The sequence below is a fragment of the Ruditapes philippinarum genome, unplaced genomic scaffold (genome assembly GCF_026571515.1).
Source record: "Ruditapes philippinarum isolate M1 unplaced genomic scaffold, ASM2657151v2 ctg848_1_1_1_1, whole genome shotgun sequence".
In the NCBI taxonomy this organism is placed as follows: Eukaryota; Metazoa; Mollusca; class Bivalvia; order Venerida; family Veneridae; genus Ruditapes; species Ruditapes philippinarum.
In genome coordinates, this window is record NW_026860662.1 from 377,644 (window position 1) to 393,544 (window position 15,901).

Genomic DNA, 15,901 nt, shown 5'->3' on the forward strand with positions numbered 1-15,901 from the left:
AAATTAACATTTTGTGTCAAGTTTCCTAATAATGAGAGATACCGGGGAAGACTTGTTTCCCCGTGCTATACTGTACGTAAAAAACGTTTCCTATAAATTAGCTTCATTTTTTATCAATACATAGAAGGTAAAATTAAACTAGCGCGAGGAACATTCTTAAAATTTGCACAATTAGAGAATCCTAATTGAAACAAATCTGTGAAATTAGGGTAATCATGCTATTTCATTTAATTTAGTTATCTGCCCATAAAAAGGAGTTTTTTTTTTCTTCAAGTATGATTCTCTATAATTATGCAAAGTTGAAAAAGTTAAAGAATATTCTACACCCTAGTTTAATGTTTCCTTCGTTAACATCTGAAAAATGGCGCCACTGAAACGTCTTAGATATTGTTACAGTTCATAACATATAGCAGTATATATGCAGAGGTATATATTCTTTAATTACAAAATGAAAATTGTTGGTATATGTGAGGAGGGGATCGAAAGACCGAACATGTCCATAAAAATGTAAATGGTTGCAAGATATGAACAAACTACATGTGTTCGGAGATTCTCAATGTACGTTCATATTGTTAAATGCATGAACATAACAGAATATTCATTTTGACTTTTAAAAGCATGTACAGCTTATCAGCAATTATGAAAATACGATCAGTGATCACATATGTGTCGCCTGATGATAGCCAATTGCATGTTGCAGCTACTGTGTAGCGGAATACACAAAATCATTATCAATAGATCAAAGATTAGAAATTAATGATAAACTATAAACTGGTCGTCGGAAATATATAATAATACAGAATGAAGGATTTAGATATGTCTGGGAATTTCCAAATTAGTCGATATAGATATATTATATCAGTGCTGATGTGCTCACATTCTGACTACAAAACAACTAAAAAAGTCTAAAAGAATAAAAACAATTTACAAATGTTTTATCATAAATAAATAAAATAATTAACACGAAGCAGGCACAGGCTGTCACCCCCCCCCCCCCTTACCCCCCGCAAAAACCCGTTCTGTATCCGCCCCTACAAAATAACAGCAGCTAACGCCTCGTGTTACATTTTCCTCGCGTGATATTGTTTTACTGTTACTCACAAACCTATAAACATAGATACCCATTATTCATATATAAAATATCATTATGAATTTAGTACATAGAACCATCATTATTCAGGACATTTAGTAGGTCTTTACCAGATAAAATTGTCTTGTTCAATTATATAGCGACACCGTTAAAGGTCATTTCCGGGTCAAGAAAGCGGTCAATTATTAACATTTAAAAATAACAATATCTATTTGCGATTTTGCTGTCAACGAGCCGCTGATTTTATATTTAGTTGAAAAGGTAAGGACATTATTTAAATAGTTTTTACATATATCAAAATTTCTGATCAGAACCTATTCCGTGAATTTATTCAGTAGATAAATCGAAATGTTTTTTATCCATGGCAATGTTCTATTTTTAGCGACCTTGCCCTTCTTTTAGCCTAAATTTAGGTTTATTTCTCAAATATTTATTCATAAATGTGCATGGTTTCTACATATGTTCATTTGATTTCGAATCATTTATTGCCAATTTGTTTAGAATATTTCAATTGCGTACTTCTTTGTCGTCGTTTGGTGAATTCGATAAAATGGCGGCCATCAATAGGATCAACATTATCTCGGCCAAGAGTTCAAGGTCAAGGTCGAGTGTACTTTCATGTGTTGAATTGTTGATAAACAGGAAAGTAGGTCAAAAAGAGGGGAACATGTGGATATTAAAGCTGAAATCTTTCAAAAATGATGATGTAGATTTATTTTTCATGATTTTATAAAAATTATTGAATGTTTATAAAATTATTGATCTATAAATATCAGGGTCTTTTAAATAGAACTATTTCACTAATTGAAAGACTCTGAATTAACAGTGTTAAAAGTTTTATGTATCTGATGCCAAGTTCCATATACATGTATGGTACTCACATCTTCAGCTATTGCTTCAAGACACCTATGGTAACATAAAACATACATTACAATAACTAAAGAAATATTGTTGCCGCATTTTTATGTGTTTTATATGCAAAGCAGCATGTTGATATATGTGACACTATAGAATGTGTTTATGTATATTTCCCTGAATGAATCAAAAAAGTACCTTATGGCTTACCCCTCTTTGGTGAAACTTGATTGAAAATCGTGGTGGCGCGATATCTCAGTTGGTTAAACCACTGACTATCACTCCTGAGGTCCCGGGTTCGATCCTGGGTTACACCCAGGGCTCATCCGGAAGGGCGATTCAGGCGAAAACTTCGCCGTGTATATTCCAATTTCGCTCTTCCGATTGATCAAAGAGAAGTCAACATCGCCGATAAAATCTTAATTCCAAATAGTAATTACTTAGCAATGTAAAGAGCAGAGATTGTATCCGCCCATATGACGACCGCTAATTATCATTATCCAATCAGAGCGTCGCTTTATACTACCCTTCTACCTGTAGGCGAAGCGATAGACCGCCTACTCTAAACAGTAAATAATGAGAGCATCGGCCCGAAACGGTATAATTGTGTGATAGTTTGCAAGTTTAATACGGGATTTGGCGATAATTATACATTGTTTTTTCCCCGATTATCTAAACACGTGCAATCTTCCCTAATTGATATACAGGATGCACTTCGATGGTGGGTTTTTAACCCGAGTAAAGGCGATGTGCAATGGATTTTTCACGGCTTTCACAAAACTGTTAGTCAATTAAAAATAATCAATTTCATTAATGATCAGCGACCGGATTAAAAACTTAATCATAGTTTTGAATGATTTCAGTCTGTTAACATCAAATTTTTACTGTAAAATTGTTATGTCGCTCACGTCATGGCTACAGGGCGAAATGCCCAAACCTAGCATTAAAACTAAAAGAAAGTTACTGATTCTGATACACAAACGCGAAAATTTAAGAAAACCATTTTGCAAAAATCTTGCGATTGGTATGTTGTAGACAGTGGGGGTGTTTGGCATTGTTCTGTTTTAAGAAATGCCAAATTTGACACAGTTTACGCACGTGGGCAAGACATCCCGGCGGCTAAACTACATATCGGTCGTATATCATGTAAGGTATATAACAACAAAATTTGTCAAGAAGAGGAGTTCTTATTGTTTCAATATACATATTTGTTTTAATGTCGTAAATATGACGCTCAGATTAAGATTTATCAATTTTATAAATTTTAAAAAGCATTATTTATAAAGATATTACCGAATTTAACATTTCATGAAAATAAAGGGAGGTAATTAGAAATTAATTTTCTACAATTTCTCAGTCAAAGTTTTCAATAAGGAATGAATGTATGTAATTTTAGTGATCAAATATAATGTGCACAAATGTTTGCAGTACATATTTTACATATTCTTTGATGTTTGAAAATTGTTTTATAAGCATAATTATATGCATATAAATCTGACATTACAACATTCAGGACGTTCAAAGAAATTTCTGTTACCAGAACAGAATAGAACAGATTTTATTAATCAATATCCAAGCTTCATCTTCTAATAAAAGTGAGGAAAGAAAAAATATGAAATTGATTTTATCACATTATCAACAAATGTACATGAAAATATATAAACACATATTTTGAGAAAGCTTATAAATAGCTGATCAATAGATATCAAAAATAATTTTTTATATTCATATTTGCAGCTCAAAAACATTTAGATGCCATTGCCAGATCTACTACTAATTAATCTACTTTTAATTAATACTACTATTAATTAATCTACTATTAATTAATTAACTGGAGAAATATTATAAGTGATGTCAATTGTGTTTATATTATATTTAAAGGATGTATAGCCATGCATGTTAATGCATACACATTGGGTTGTTTCCCTTCTCCCTAATTTTCGCGAGGAAGTCACTTCTCCCTAAAATTTCCCCCCAGGATGAGCCCTGACGCCCTTGGGATTTTTCAGAGACACTTTCAGTGTTTCCCACCTACATAGAGGTGTACTGGTAAGAAATCCAGGTAATCCTCGCATGTATCAGTGCTATACACTGGGCATGTAAAGGAACCAAGGGGTCTATTCAATAAGAGCTAGGGACTGGTTCCCGGATTCCCTTGTATCTTAAAAGCTGTTTCTTAAATGTATACAATGTATACCTGCCTGTAACACTCGTAAGAGGGGTTGGCAGTATCCAGAGATAGATAGATTCATTTGCATTTATTTTGTTTGTTTGTTTCATTTTACACCTTTTGCCAACAGTATTTCAGTCATATAGGCGGGTTGTTTCCTAACCATTGTTCCTGGAGAGTTACACCAGTACTATAGTATCTTCCTCCGTGCTAAACTACCAAAGAATCTCCCAGGGATCGAACCCACACCAGAGAGGTAACTGGATTAGAAGTCATCGACTCTAACCCCTCGACCACGGAGGCGGTTCATTAATTTTGTAATTTACAAACATATTGATAATGGTGACACATTATATCAATGGTGCTGCATGTACTATATTTATAATCGTTTTAAACATATGATATTTTTATCATAATCTTGTTCTCTCTAATTTCATGCTAAAATTTAAATCTAATCTTGGAGAAAAACTGCTATAAATATGTTTTTTGTGCCCCCACGATTTAGATTTGCCGTTGTCCATCAGTCCGTCCATCCGTCCGTCCGTTCACTTTTGTGTCGCACATAACTCAAAAAGTATTTGACCTAGAGTCATGAAACTTTACAGGAATGTTGATCAACATGTGTAGTTGTGCACCTGGGTATTTTCGTCTGGATATTTTTAGTATTTTCAGAGTTATTGCCCTTGACTTAGTAAAATTTTTGCAATTTTCTACTTGTGTCGCATGTAACTCAAAAAGCATTTGACCTAGAGTCATGAAACTTTACAGGAATGTTGATCAGCATGTGAAGTTGTGCACCTGGGTATTTTCGTCTGGATTTATTTAGTATTTTTAGAGTTATTGCCCTTCACTTAGAAAATCTTTGCAATTTTCAACTTGTGTCGCAAGTTACTCAAAAAGGATTTGACATAGTCATTAAACCTTATGGGCAGGTTGCTCAGCATATTAAGATTTGCACCTTGGGTTTTGCTTGTGAATTTATCCAGTATTTGTAGAGTTATTTCCTTTGACTTAGTAAAAAGATTGACAGAACAGTGGCGCGGTGGGGGCACCCGTGTCCTATGGACACATTTCTAGTTTGATTTAAAAGAATGATGTACTGCAGATTTGGTTTATGAAAATCATCAAAATATGAAGAATGTCCGGTCATCCTTGCCCTTGGTCACCTTATTGCTTTTTTATCAGCTTGTTCTGAACAAGTCAGGGGCGGCAATCAATTGTCTGTATTGGCCTGTACCAACAATTTGAAATTTTCAATAATTTATTTATCAATTAGACAGGTTAAGAATTGCTCAGGCATAGAAACTTAAGCCCGCCACCCCCCCCCCCCAAAAATAAAAATAAATTAATATTTATTTTACTATACATAAGGGTCATTATATGTGATATATCAGTAAAATCAGTTAATTTAATTTTATGTAATTGTCCCCGCCTTTTTAAAGAAAAAATGGGAGCATAGAAATAGGCTCCATCAATCCATCTGACCTTCTGTCACACTTTCATCCTAGTATAAAGTTAATTTCGATTTGAGATACATATGTATACTCTTCCTTGTGTGGAAGACAATTTAGAATGTCAGTCAGTATTCATGATTGTGTCACTGTCTGATTATAAGTAATAGAAAGAGCACCGAAACACGAGGCTATCTGATTTGTACGAGGGGGCGTGGCCCCCGAGTATAAATCAGATTGTCGAGTGTTTTGGTCTTCTTTCTCTTTTGTATCATAGTCAAACATAAAAGCACGTTCCCTGTATCACAATATGAAACCCCGGCAAAAATGAACCAATGAACAAACATCTGGATATGACATTTCTGTCGCTTTCCCTTTCTCTGCCGTCACAATATGTAAACCCAAGCAAAAATGAGCCAATCAATGGGCATGCTCTGGAGTGCGGGTAACTAATACCCGCACTCCAGTTAACGCACTGTGCATGTATATGTATATGATTTAACCCTGACACATTTTCAACAGAAAGGTCTCCAAACTATGATACAACATATATAATGTCATATATTTCACACATATATCTGCATCCTCTTTAAAACTTTGTGGTACAGTTATGATTTTAATTTTCAGTGTATACTGTCATGAAAGAATACAGTTCAGAGTCATAGGATATAAGCTGGATTGACCAGTTTTTGGATGGTTCATTATTCTACTATACAAGTTGGCAGTGCTGTTGAGAAGACTGGTAGGATAAAAGGACAAAAGGTAGAACTCCTTATTTACCTTGCATGTTTAAATATGTTAATTTGTCATGATAATTAACGATTACATATATTAAGCATATATTATTCCAATGCTTGATTTGTTAGCTGGATTTTTTTATCCCAGTCATTAGTTAGCATGTGGTTACTAAACACTTTTGTTAAAGTTTTGCTCTCAACTGTATTATCCTCCGTGGTTGAGGGGTTAGAGTCGATGACTTCTAATCCAGTTACCTCTCTGGCGTGGGTTCGATCCCCGGGAGATGCTTTGGTAGTTTAGTGCGGAGGAAGGTTGTCTAGTACTGGTGTAACTCTCCAGGAACGATGGTTAGGAAACTACCCGCCTATATGACTGAAATACTGTTGAAAAAGGCGTAAAATGAAACAAACAAACAAACAAAAGTATTATCCAACCCCATATCACACCAACAACTGATGCTATTTGCTTGAAATTTCACATATATTGTTATTAGTATGTTATATGGCCCTATATAAATGGTTGTTTGTAAATTTACCCAGAGCCGCTGGGCGAGGGTTAAATTGCCAACAACCTTTTTTTTACAGTCATATATCATGTCAGAAATATTTATAACAAATTTATTATACAGCAAGCATCATTTTAAGAGGATTAAAGGGTGATTTCTTCATAAATCGACAGCAGCCGTATATATAAAACTACATAAACATTATGATTATCCAATGAAAAACTACGTTACAAATGTGCAGTATCGTAAATGTTATTGTATTTCTGATCATAAGTGGCCAATATTGAAATGAAATATAACATCAATTTGACTAAATCCCTTTGTTAACATTTGGAATATTTCAGGTGAAAGGTTTCTGAGAGCTTTTATAGCTACTGTACATAAGTGTTTTTGCTTGAAACTTCATATACCTAGATCTGTAGGATCATATTTGAAGGTCAGTATAAAATACTCACTAGTTTCTCAAGCTAGGGTCTGGGCTGTCATTGAAACTGCAAATTTAATAAATCATCAATTTTTTGGTTGACCTTTTTTCCCTTGATCATTACTTTTAAGTTCTTGTCTTCATAATTGGACACTACAACTTTTGAGATAAGACCTTTGAAGAAGACCAGGCTAAACATGACTTTCGTTCATAATGACCAGCTATGAAATCTGGACCATGTGCTCAGTTTAAAATGTAAATTTGAACTTTGATATCAGCTGACCTAGATTTTGATGGATTAAGCTACTGTCTTGTCCTTTGATGAACAGCTATGAAATTTGGACCATGTTTTAGATGTAAATTTGAACTATGATATCAGCAGACCTAGAAAATTTGACAAATTTTTAAAGCTTATGAAGTTCTTGCAAAATCTGTGCTATAACTGGGGACATTATTATGGATATATATTGAAAGCTGAATGTTGAAAATATATGTAATTAAATAGTTACTACAGTGGACAAAAAAAAGATAACCAAAATAGAGCCACAGCTACATTCACAGAACACAGATATTTAAATATCCTACCAAATATCTTTGAGTTTGTTGCTCTTTACACAGATTAACACATGGTGCCTTTTACCTAAAAAAGAAAAGTAGCAAAAATTAAAACGCATTTGTGAGTATTGTTCCAAAATCTTTGACAAGTGATTATTAAGCTAGACAATTAGAAATTTATCATTGATTAGAACCTGATCTTTGACCAAAATGTATATTTATGATCAGTATTAAGGATGCGTTCAGGAGTTTTCATATTAATATTCTAGCAACATGCCAAGTTTAAAGAAATTCTATTGAACAGTTTTAATTTTGCCTATTGGTCTATATGAAATCTCCTGAAAATGTCTATAATCAATTCTTATGTTAATGTTTAAAGCCTTTTAAGGATTGTTGAATATCATCCGCAGGCTGTCTCCCCCCCCTCCCCCCACCCCCACATTTGTTTCGTAAACACTCTAGTGCTCACATTTTTGTCTCAATTATCATCAAATTTTGTCAGGATGCTTGTGTAGGTAATTTCTCGTATGAGTTTGAACGTGGGTGACATCTCGGGTGATAAACAAGGTCACAGGAGCTAAAAATAGAAAAATCTTGTTAACACTCTAGTGGCTACTGTTTTGATTCAAACATCTTTGAAATTGGTCTGAAAGTTTGTTTTGATGATTTCTAGGTAAAGTTTGAATATGGGTCACCTGGGGTCAAAAACCCCACCCAAATGTGGAAAAACCTTGTTTAACACTAGTGGTCACATTTTTGACTCAGTTGTCATGAAACTTGGTCAGGATGTTTGTGTAGGTAATTTCTCACATGAGTTTGAACATGGGTCATCTCGGATGAAAAACTAGTTAACAGGAGCTATTTGTTAACACTCAAGTGGCTACTGTTTTGATCCAAATATCCTGGAAATTGGTCTGCAAGTTTGTTTTGATGATTTCTAGGTCAAGTTCGAATGTGGGTCACCTGGGGTCAAAAACTAAGAAACACCGCCCAAATATGGAAAAACCTTGTTTAAACACTAGTGATCACATTTTTGACTCGATTGTCATCAACTTAGTCAGGATGCTTGTCTAGGTAATTGCTCGGACCCTCTAGTTTCTCTGTCGTAATGCTTTACATATATTGTTATAATTTGTATTGGACTTTTGTTTTCATATTTATTTTATAGCTGTGTGTCATATGTGCTGTTAACAACAAAAAGATTTCCAATGTATTTGTAAAATATTTTTGGGGGATAGATTTGGCCTTAAAATAGCTCCATGATATTTAATAAATACACAGGTCACATCACTTAAAAACACCTAGATGCCTTTGCATTTAAGAATGGTACAAAGGGATCTTGTAAAACAGACAATATTTACTAAATGATAAAAAATTAGGGACTTTTAAAGCTGACGACTGTGTGACCATTCATTTGAAAGACTGCAATTCTATTACTGTATTATACAAAAAATAATTTCGAACACTTTGTCTGATTTGGATAAAACTGAAATAACTTATTGACGACAATCTGCCATTATTTTCATTATTCTGTTTAAAGTTATTCTTGATGAGGAAGCACTGTCGTTTAATTATGTAGAAAACTTAATGAATGTTTTTGTGAAAAACATTAGTCTGATACTAAAATTATTCTTGTTTACAGCTTATTGTGAAAAAATAAAAAAATATAGTTTGTCATATTACATTTGTATATGATACATACATCAACTGTTTTTTTACAGTTTTGTTTTTAGTTACAGGGTTTTAAATCTATGATTTTGCAACTTTGTTTTGTTATGCCCCCATTTCGAAGAAAAAGGGTATATTGCTTTGCACTTGTCGGTCCGTCGGTCCGTAGACCAAATGGTTTCCGAGTGATAACTGAAGAACCCTTAGGTCTAGGAACTTCAAACTTGGTATGGTGATTGGTCATGACCAGTAGATGACCCCTATTGATTTTGGGGTCAAGGGGTCAAAGGTCAAGGTCACATTGACCTTGTAAGCAAAAACGGTTTCCGATCAATAACTAAAGAACCTTAAGGCCTAGGAACTTCAAACTTGGTTTGGTGATTGGTCATAAACAGTAGATGACCCGTATTGATTTTGGGGTTAAGGGGTCAAAGGTCAAGGTCATATTGACCTTGTAAGCAATAACGGTTTCCGATCAATAACTAAAGAACTTTAAGGCCTAGGAACTTCAAACTTGGTATGGTGATTGGTCATGATCAGTAGATGACCCCTATTGATTTTGGGGTCAAGGGGTCAAAGGTCAAGGTCACATTGACCTCTTGGGTAAAAACGGTTTCTGATCAATAACAAAAGAACCCTTAGGCCTAGGAACTTCAAACTTGGTATGGTGATTGGTCATGACCAGCAGATGACCCCTATTGATTTTGGGGTTAAGGGGTCAAAGGTCAAGGTCACATTGACATTGTAGGTCAAAACGATTTCCGATCAATAACTAAAGAACCCTTAGGCCTAGGAACTTCAAACTTGGTATGGTGATTGGTCATGACCAGCAGATGACCCCTATTGATTTTGGGGTTAAGGGGTCAAAGGTCAAGGTCACATTGACTTTGTAGGTAAAAACGATTTCCGATCAATAACGAAAGAACCCTTAGGCCATGGTGATTGGTCATGATCAGTAGATGACCCCTATTGAATTTGGGGTCGAGGGGTCAAAGGTCAAGGTCACATTGACCTCTTAGGTAAAAACGGTTTCCGATCAATAACTAAAAAACCCTTAGGCCTAGGAACTTCAAACTTGGTATGGTGATTGGTCATGACCAGTAGATGACCCCTATTGATATTGGGGTTAAGGGGTCAAAGGGCAAGGTCACATTGAGGTTGTATGTTAAAACAGTTTCCGATCAATTAACTAAAAACGCTTAGGCCTAGGAACTTCAAACTTTGTATGATGATTGGTCGTGACTAGCAGATGACCCCTATTGAGTTTTGGGTCAAGGGGTCAAAGGTTAAGGTCATGACCAGTAGATACTTGATAACCCTTATCAATTGTTTGATCACTGGGTCAGAAGTCATGCATTATAACCTTGTCACATGACTAATTGGCTGCTGATAGGGGGCATACATGTTTTACAAACATATCTTGTTTTTAAATTCTAGTTTGAAAATTGCCAAGTCACAGAGTGGATGTGGAAAGATTAACACATGGTTATGCAGTGAGGACCGTGGACTTGAAAAGTATGTTAATATATATAGTGAATTTTCAGTATGAAAAAACATTGACATTTGGATGGGTGTATGTACTTTGAAAATGTCATTACAAAACCAAATGTGTAACCTCAGTAAATGAATACTTAACTTACTTACAGTGAAAATTATCAAATATAATTTCACTGTAAAAAATTTGAATTATCAAATATAATTGTTCTTTTCACTACAAAGGATGTAATAAAATCAGCATATTAAATGTTTTATCAAGTATAATTTTAATTTTTCATCTGAACGAGTTCTTTCCCTTACCTAATCACTTTTATTTTTCATATTTCAGCATGGCAAAATTACCAACTAGTTATTCAGGGGCAGCAAACCATACAGATATTATCCAATTGCTTCATGATGAAGTTGTCTCCCTTTGTCAGAAAAACTACAGCACAGTGTCTGGTCTTGAAATAGATGGAATCATTTGTATTTCATTTCTTGACACAAAAGAACAACAGGTGGTAAAAATTCACAAGACCCTGAAATCTGTATATGCTGATCATAAAAATAAAGCAAAGAAGCAGAAAACACATGATCAGCCTTCTTGTTGGCTTCAGGGGAATTCAGGGCTCCCTGCAGAAGCTAAAGGTAACAATTCAGAAAATTTCCAGAATGATATTAATGTTCTAAGTAATTTACTTAGAGATACAAATGCTGCAATTAGTAGAGAGCTTGTACAGAAATCAGATGGGGAATCTGTCTCGAAACAAAGTAAACGAAAAAGAAAACAACCAAAACAAAGAGTAACAAACGATACTGAGCCAGTAGATAAGATTAATGAAACAAACAATACATGTTTGCCAATGGTAAACAATGATCAAGTTTTGGAGGGAAACAGTGTTGAAAATTCCCCAGGAATTAATCCATTTATTCATAAAGATGTTATAAAAGTAAAGGAAGAGAAGATAGATCCAGATTATGAATCAGCTGAACAAAGTCATCTGAAGATTGTAGATGTCTCGTGTGGTCTTACAAATAAAGACATGACTGAATCAGACCCTGTTGTAGAACAAACTAAAGTTTCCTCTATAATTGATCGGCTTATTGAAAGAGAAATTCCAAGGGATAGAGATTCTGATACAACTGAAGTGAGCCAAGAGAGAGATAGTGTAGATAAAGAAGTTAAAGCTGAACCAGATGGAATGTGTAATGGAGATGAATTCCAAGCTATTGAAGTGAAAGTAGAAAAAGTGGTTGATGAGAGTGAATATGGTGGTGTAAAGTATGACCAGGAAGAGGTAAATGGAGCAAATTCTGTTAGTACAGGAGGCAGTAATTCAGAAGCAGAAAACTTTGAATGTCCACAAGATTGGTTGTATGATGATCATTCCTCCCTAGGTGAAATAGGAAAAAGTGCACTTCTGGACAAGTTACATGAGAAAGGAAGTATAGCTTTAAAAGGTTATCCAAGAGAGATAGGGAGAGTGGAGCGTGATCCTCGGGGAAGGTCCTGGATTGAAATGGTTAAGGACAATGTTAACAAATATCAAGCAGCTTTGGAGAGATCTGGTAAAGCCAGGCCAGATGTTGATATTGAACGTAACGCTGTCAGCTTGAATACTGTTCAAACATCGCAGCTTGCAAAAACTTCATCTAGTCTTGTAGCCTTGCTGAAACAGCCAGCAGCTAATGCTTCTAGATCAAAAGAGATAACTTCAAATGTAAAATATGACCATACTAGAACTTCTCGTGGTTCAAGTGTACCAATACATGGGACTAACCAAATTCCTGAAAGAAGTAGCTCAGTTTCTCCTGTTGTAAAGATAGAGGTGGATGAAGATATGTCTCCTGATGTCTATTCTCAAAGTGACAGTGAAGTAAATGGTGATAACAAGAATAGCTATCATAAGTCAGAGACTCTTCAAGACAACAAATTGGTTACAACAAAGGCACCTCCAGGTAAACTTGAATCAAGATATCCAGCATTGTTTAGCCATTTACAGCAAGCTAAGCAGGCAAATGTAGACAATCAGGACCAGCCAGACTCTCTAGTGAACAGACTCCCATTTATATCATTCCAGGAATTATTCTCTCCAACCCCGACTGGAACGCCTGCAACAGGACTTAGTGAAGCAACCACCAGGCAACTTCTTGCTCAGGCTAGAATAAATCCTTATCCATTTAAAGAAAAACACAAAATGCCGAGGAAAGTTTGGAATTGGAAAAAGCGACAAGTGAGGCCTAAAGATGCACATGGTAATGTAATGTCGCCAATTCCTTTTCATTTGAAAAGTCATTCTTCCAGTAAAAAGACGTTTTCTAAGAGGGGTGCACGATCAGAGCAGGAAACAGACAGTGATTGGCAGCCTGAAGAAGAAAATGTAGATGTAGACTCTGATAATAATGACAATATTCCAATCCCTGTAGAAACAGTATGTTCCCCAGGGAGGAGAACTCGCCTGTCATGTGGTGAAAAACCAAGAATCAATTTTGCTGAGCTTGATAATTCAGACATTGAAATGGATGAGGAAGATATGATTCCAGTTTCTACCAGGAAAGTATTGACTGAAAAACCAGGGGAGAGAACTTCAGTATTTCCTGGAGGTAGTAGTGATCAGTTACTGGCTGCATTTAGTGCCAGAAGTGAACAGTTAAATAGTGCGAGTAACTCAGCAACAGAACAGTTCAAGTGTTCTCTTTGTGGTTTAGAGTTTAATCAGGAATATAGATGGCATTATCATCTGATAAAAGTTCATGGTATCACTGCGGATAAAGTAAAATTATTTAGGTGATACAATGTTTTGACAGAAAATATGTAAACAAGATGAATGATAGCATGTATACTTGTGTGTGGTATATCCCAGTGATTTTTTTTTCAATTTTCAAAACAACCTGTGGCTCTCCGAAGGGGAAAATAAAGCGCGATAAATCCGAAAAGGGGGAAATGAAATTATTGAATCTACCCACACATTTTGTAAAATGTTCAATTTGAATTTAATTTAACATGCATGGTACAAAACAAAGGCTATCTATCATGTCTATAAGGACAGCTAGCTGATACAAGTCAGCTGCTGTTGAGTGATGGTTATGGTGAAGAAATGTGCACAGGGCATTTTAGGGGAAAATATACCAATTTTGGCTAGGGGAAACAGCCTTTATTCGGCTATAAATACAGGGGGAAAATCACTGGCAAGTTTAAACTAAGTGTTATATCTATACATCTTATATATATGTGTATATCTGGGACATATCTAATGGGACAAGCAACTGGAGCTTAGAGTCACATTAACTTTTTCGTCCAACAATTGTGCACAAGCTGTTACCTTTGTGAATAGGTATATTTTTGTCCATGAAAACAGTATTAATAAGAAGAATATAAGTAGATTTCAACAAGCCATTGTCTTAAAATGATGTCGTGAAAATATGAGGAAAACACTAAGCATATTGATCACTGGCTGTCAATTGGACGCCAAAATAAGATGCTCTTACTTTGTTGTAAGTTCCTTGTGCCATTATAGTATGTTCTAGTATATATCTCAGTGTTAGCGATTTTCCCTAACTTTACTGAGTACCTGGGACTCAGTGCTAATAGATCTGTTACGTCCCAATTCAAATGGAACGAGTCCTCAGTTACAAAAATGTCAATGTTTGCATAACTTCATAATACAATCAAATTTGTGACTGTTGATGTTCGCGGATACCATTGATAGGTTGGCCCAAAACGAGGCCGAGCACTTGCTCCTAGTCTACGTTTGGGATATAAATCTGCATTGCTAATGAGAAAGGAACAAATGAAAATGAGGTGAAAGTCAAGTTCTTATAATACAATTTATTTAAAGTGAATAGAAAATCATTTTCAAGCAGAGCAAAAAAACTTAAGAGAGAATTGACCAATTATCGGGGAAAAAGTGTTTCATCCCAGGGACTCAACAGCCCTTTTTTTCTTTCCTCCCTTTTAGAGAGTAAATTGATATGTTTACTCAGTAAACGCGAACACTGTATCTGTGTATTTGAATATGAAATGTAAAATGACTTTTAACTATTTCATATCCTTATAAAATTTTAGGGTTATTGAGAACACTGATATACACATTTTCAATCCAGTTATTGCTCTACACGCATTCATTATTATTATTGTTATAAATTCTGTTCTTCCATTCTTATAATAAACATGTATTTCTATAGATTCAATGACTCAGCAATTGAAAGATATCAGATATTTTGAAATTTTAGAAACATTTTAAAGAAAACCTTGTTATTCAGTGACATTTTAATTGTTTTCCTTGTAAATTACTGTATCTGGGGAATATCTTAATAACAAGAGAAGGTTGGGGTAAATTTTGTCTGTTATTAACATGTTTAAATTTAAAAAAAAGACAGAGAAAGACTTAGGTTTAATTTTTTTGTATCCTTTAATAAATTGGACAGTTTAGTTATTTAGTTGTACCTTGTGTATAAATATTTGACTTTAGTAAATATATTTTTGTCTGATTTACGTTGAAAGAAAACTTGAAACTGTAATTAAACACTTCCTGATATAGGTATATAAGTTAAAGCAGCATTCAGCTTTTATGTTTTGTTGGAAAACCAATTATGTATTTCAGTAATATTACTTAGGAAAAGTGCATCAGATCACTGATAAGTCATCTTAAAACATCGCCCTGAGAGCTATTTATAAGGCATTAGTGATGTTTGTTTCTAAAAATAGGAGATTAGGAAACAAATTGTTGACTAGATACGAGGTATGGGGGATTCTTTATTGTTTATGTATTTTATTAACAACAAATTAAATTTTAAACCTTAAATCTTTCGATTTGACAATTAAAAAATGTTTTATCTTTAAACTTTAGAAAATCTGATGGCCACTTTAAATTAAGTTACAACTTGTCTGCTTTTGAGTAATTATAATTTACTTTTGCATTATAACTATGTCCTAAATTTAAATGAAAAATCAAGGTTTTTCAAGGTC

General features: G+C 34.6%; 1 protein-coding gene across 2 annotated transcripts; it reads left to right on the top strand.

The window, feature by feature from the left end:
• Nucleotides 1–1,240: 1,240 nt before the first annotated feature.
• On the top strand, nucleotides 1,241–14,878 carry LOC132712943 (uncharacterized). Of its 2 annotated transcripts, XM_060695381.1 has the most exons (5): nucleotides 1,241–1,351; nucleotides 6,194–6,328; nucleotides 7,154–7,245; nucleotides 10,894–10,971; nucleotides 11,282–14,878. In XM_060695381.1, exon 5 carries the CDS (start codon nucleotides 11,283–11,285, stop codon nucleotides 13,722–13,724), a length of 2,442 nt encoding a protein of 813 aa, XP_060551364.1. In that variant the 5' UTR covers nucleotides 1,241–1,351; nucleotides 6,194–6,328; nucleotides 7,154–7,245; nucleotides 10,894–10,971; nucleotide 11,282; the 3' UTR covers nucleotides 13,725–14,878. The 2 variants fall into 2 exon arrangements, with proteins under 2 accessions (XP_060551364.1, XP_060551365.1); XM_060695382.1 differs by lacking the exons at nucleotides 6,194–6,328; nucleotides 7,154–7,245 and having other exon boundaries at nucleotides 1,248–1,351.
• The last annotated feature ends 1,023 nt before the right edge of the window (nucleotides 14,879–15,901 follow it).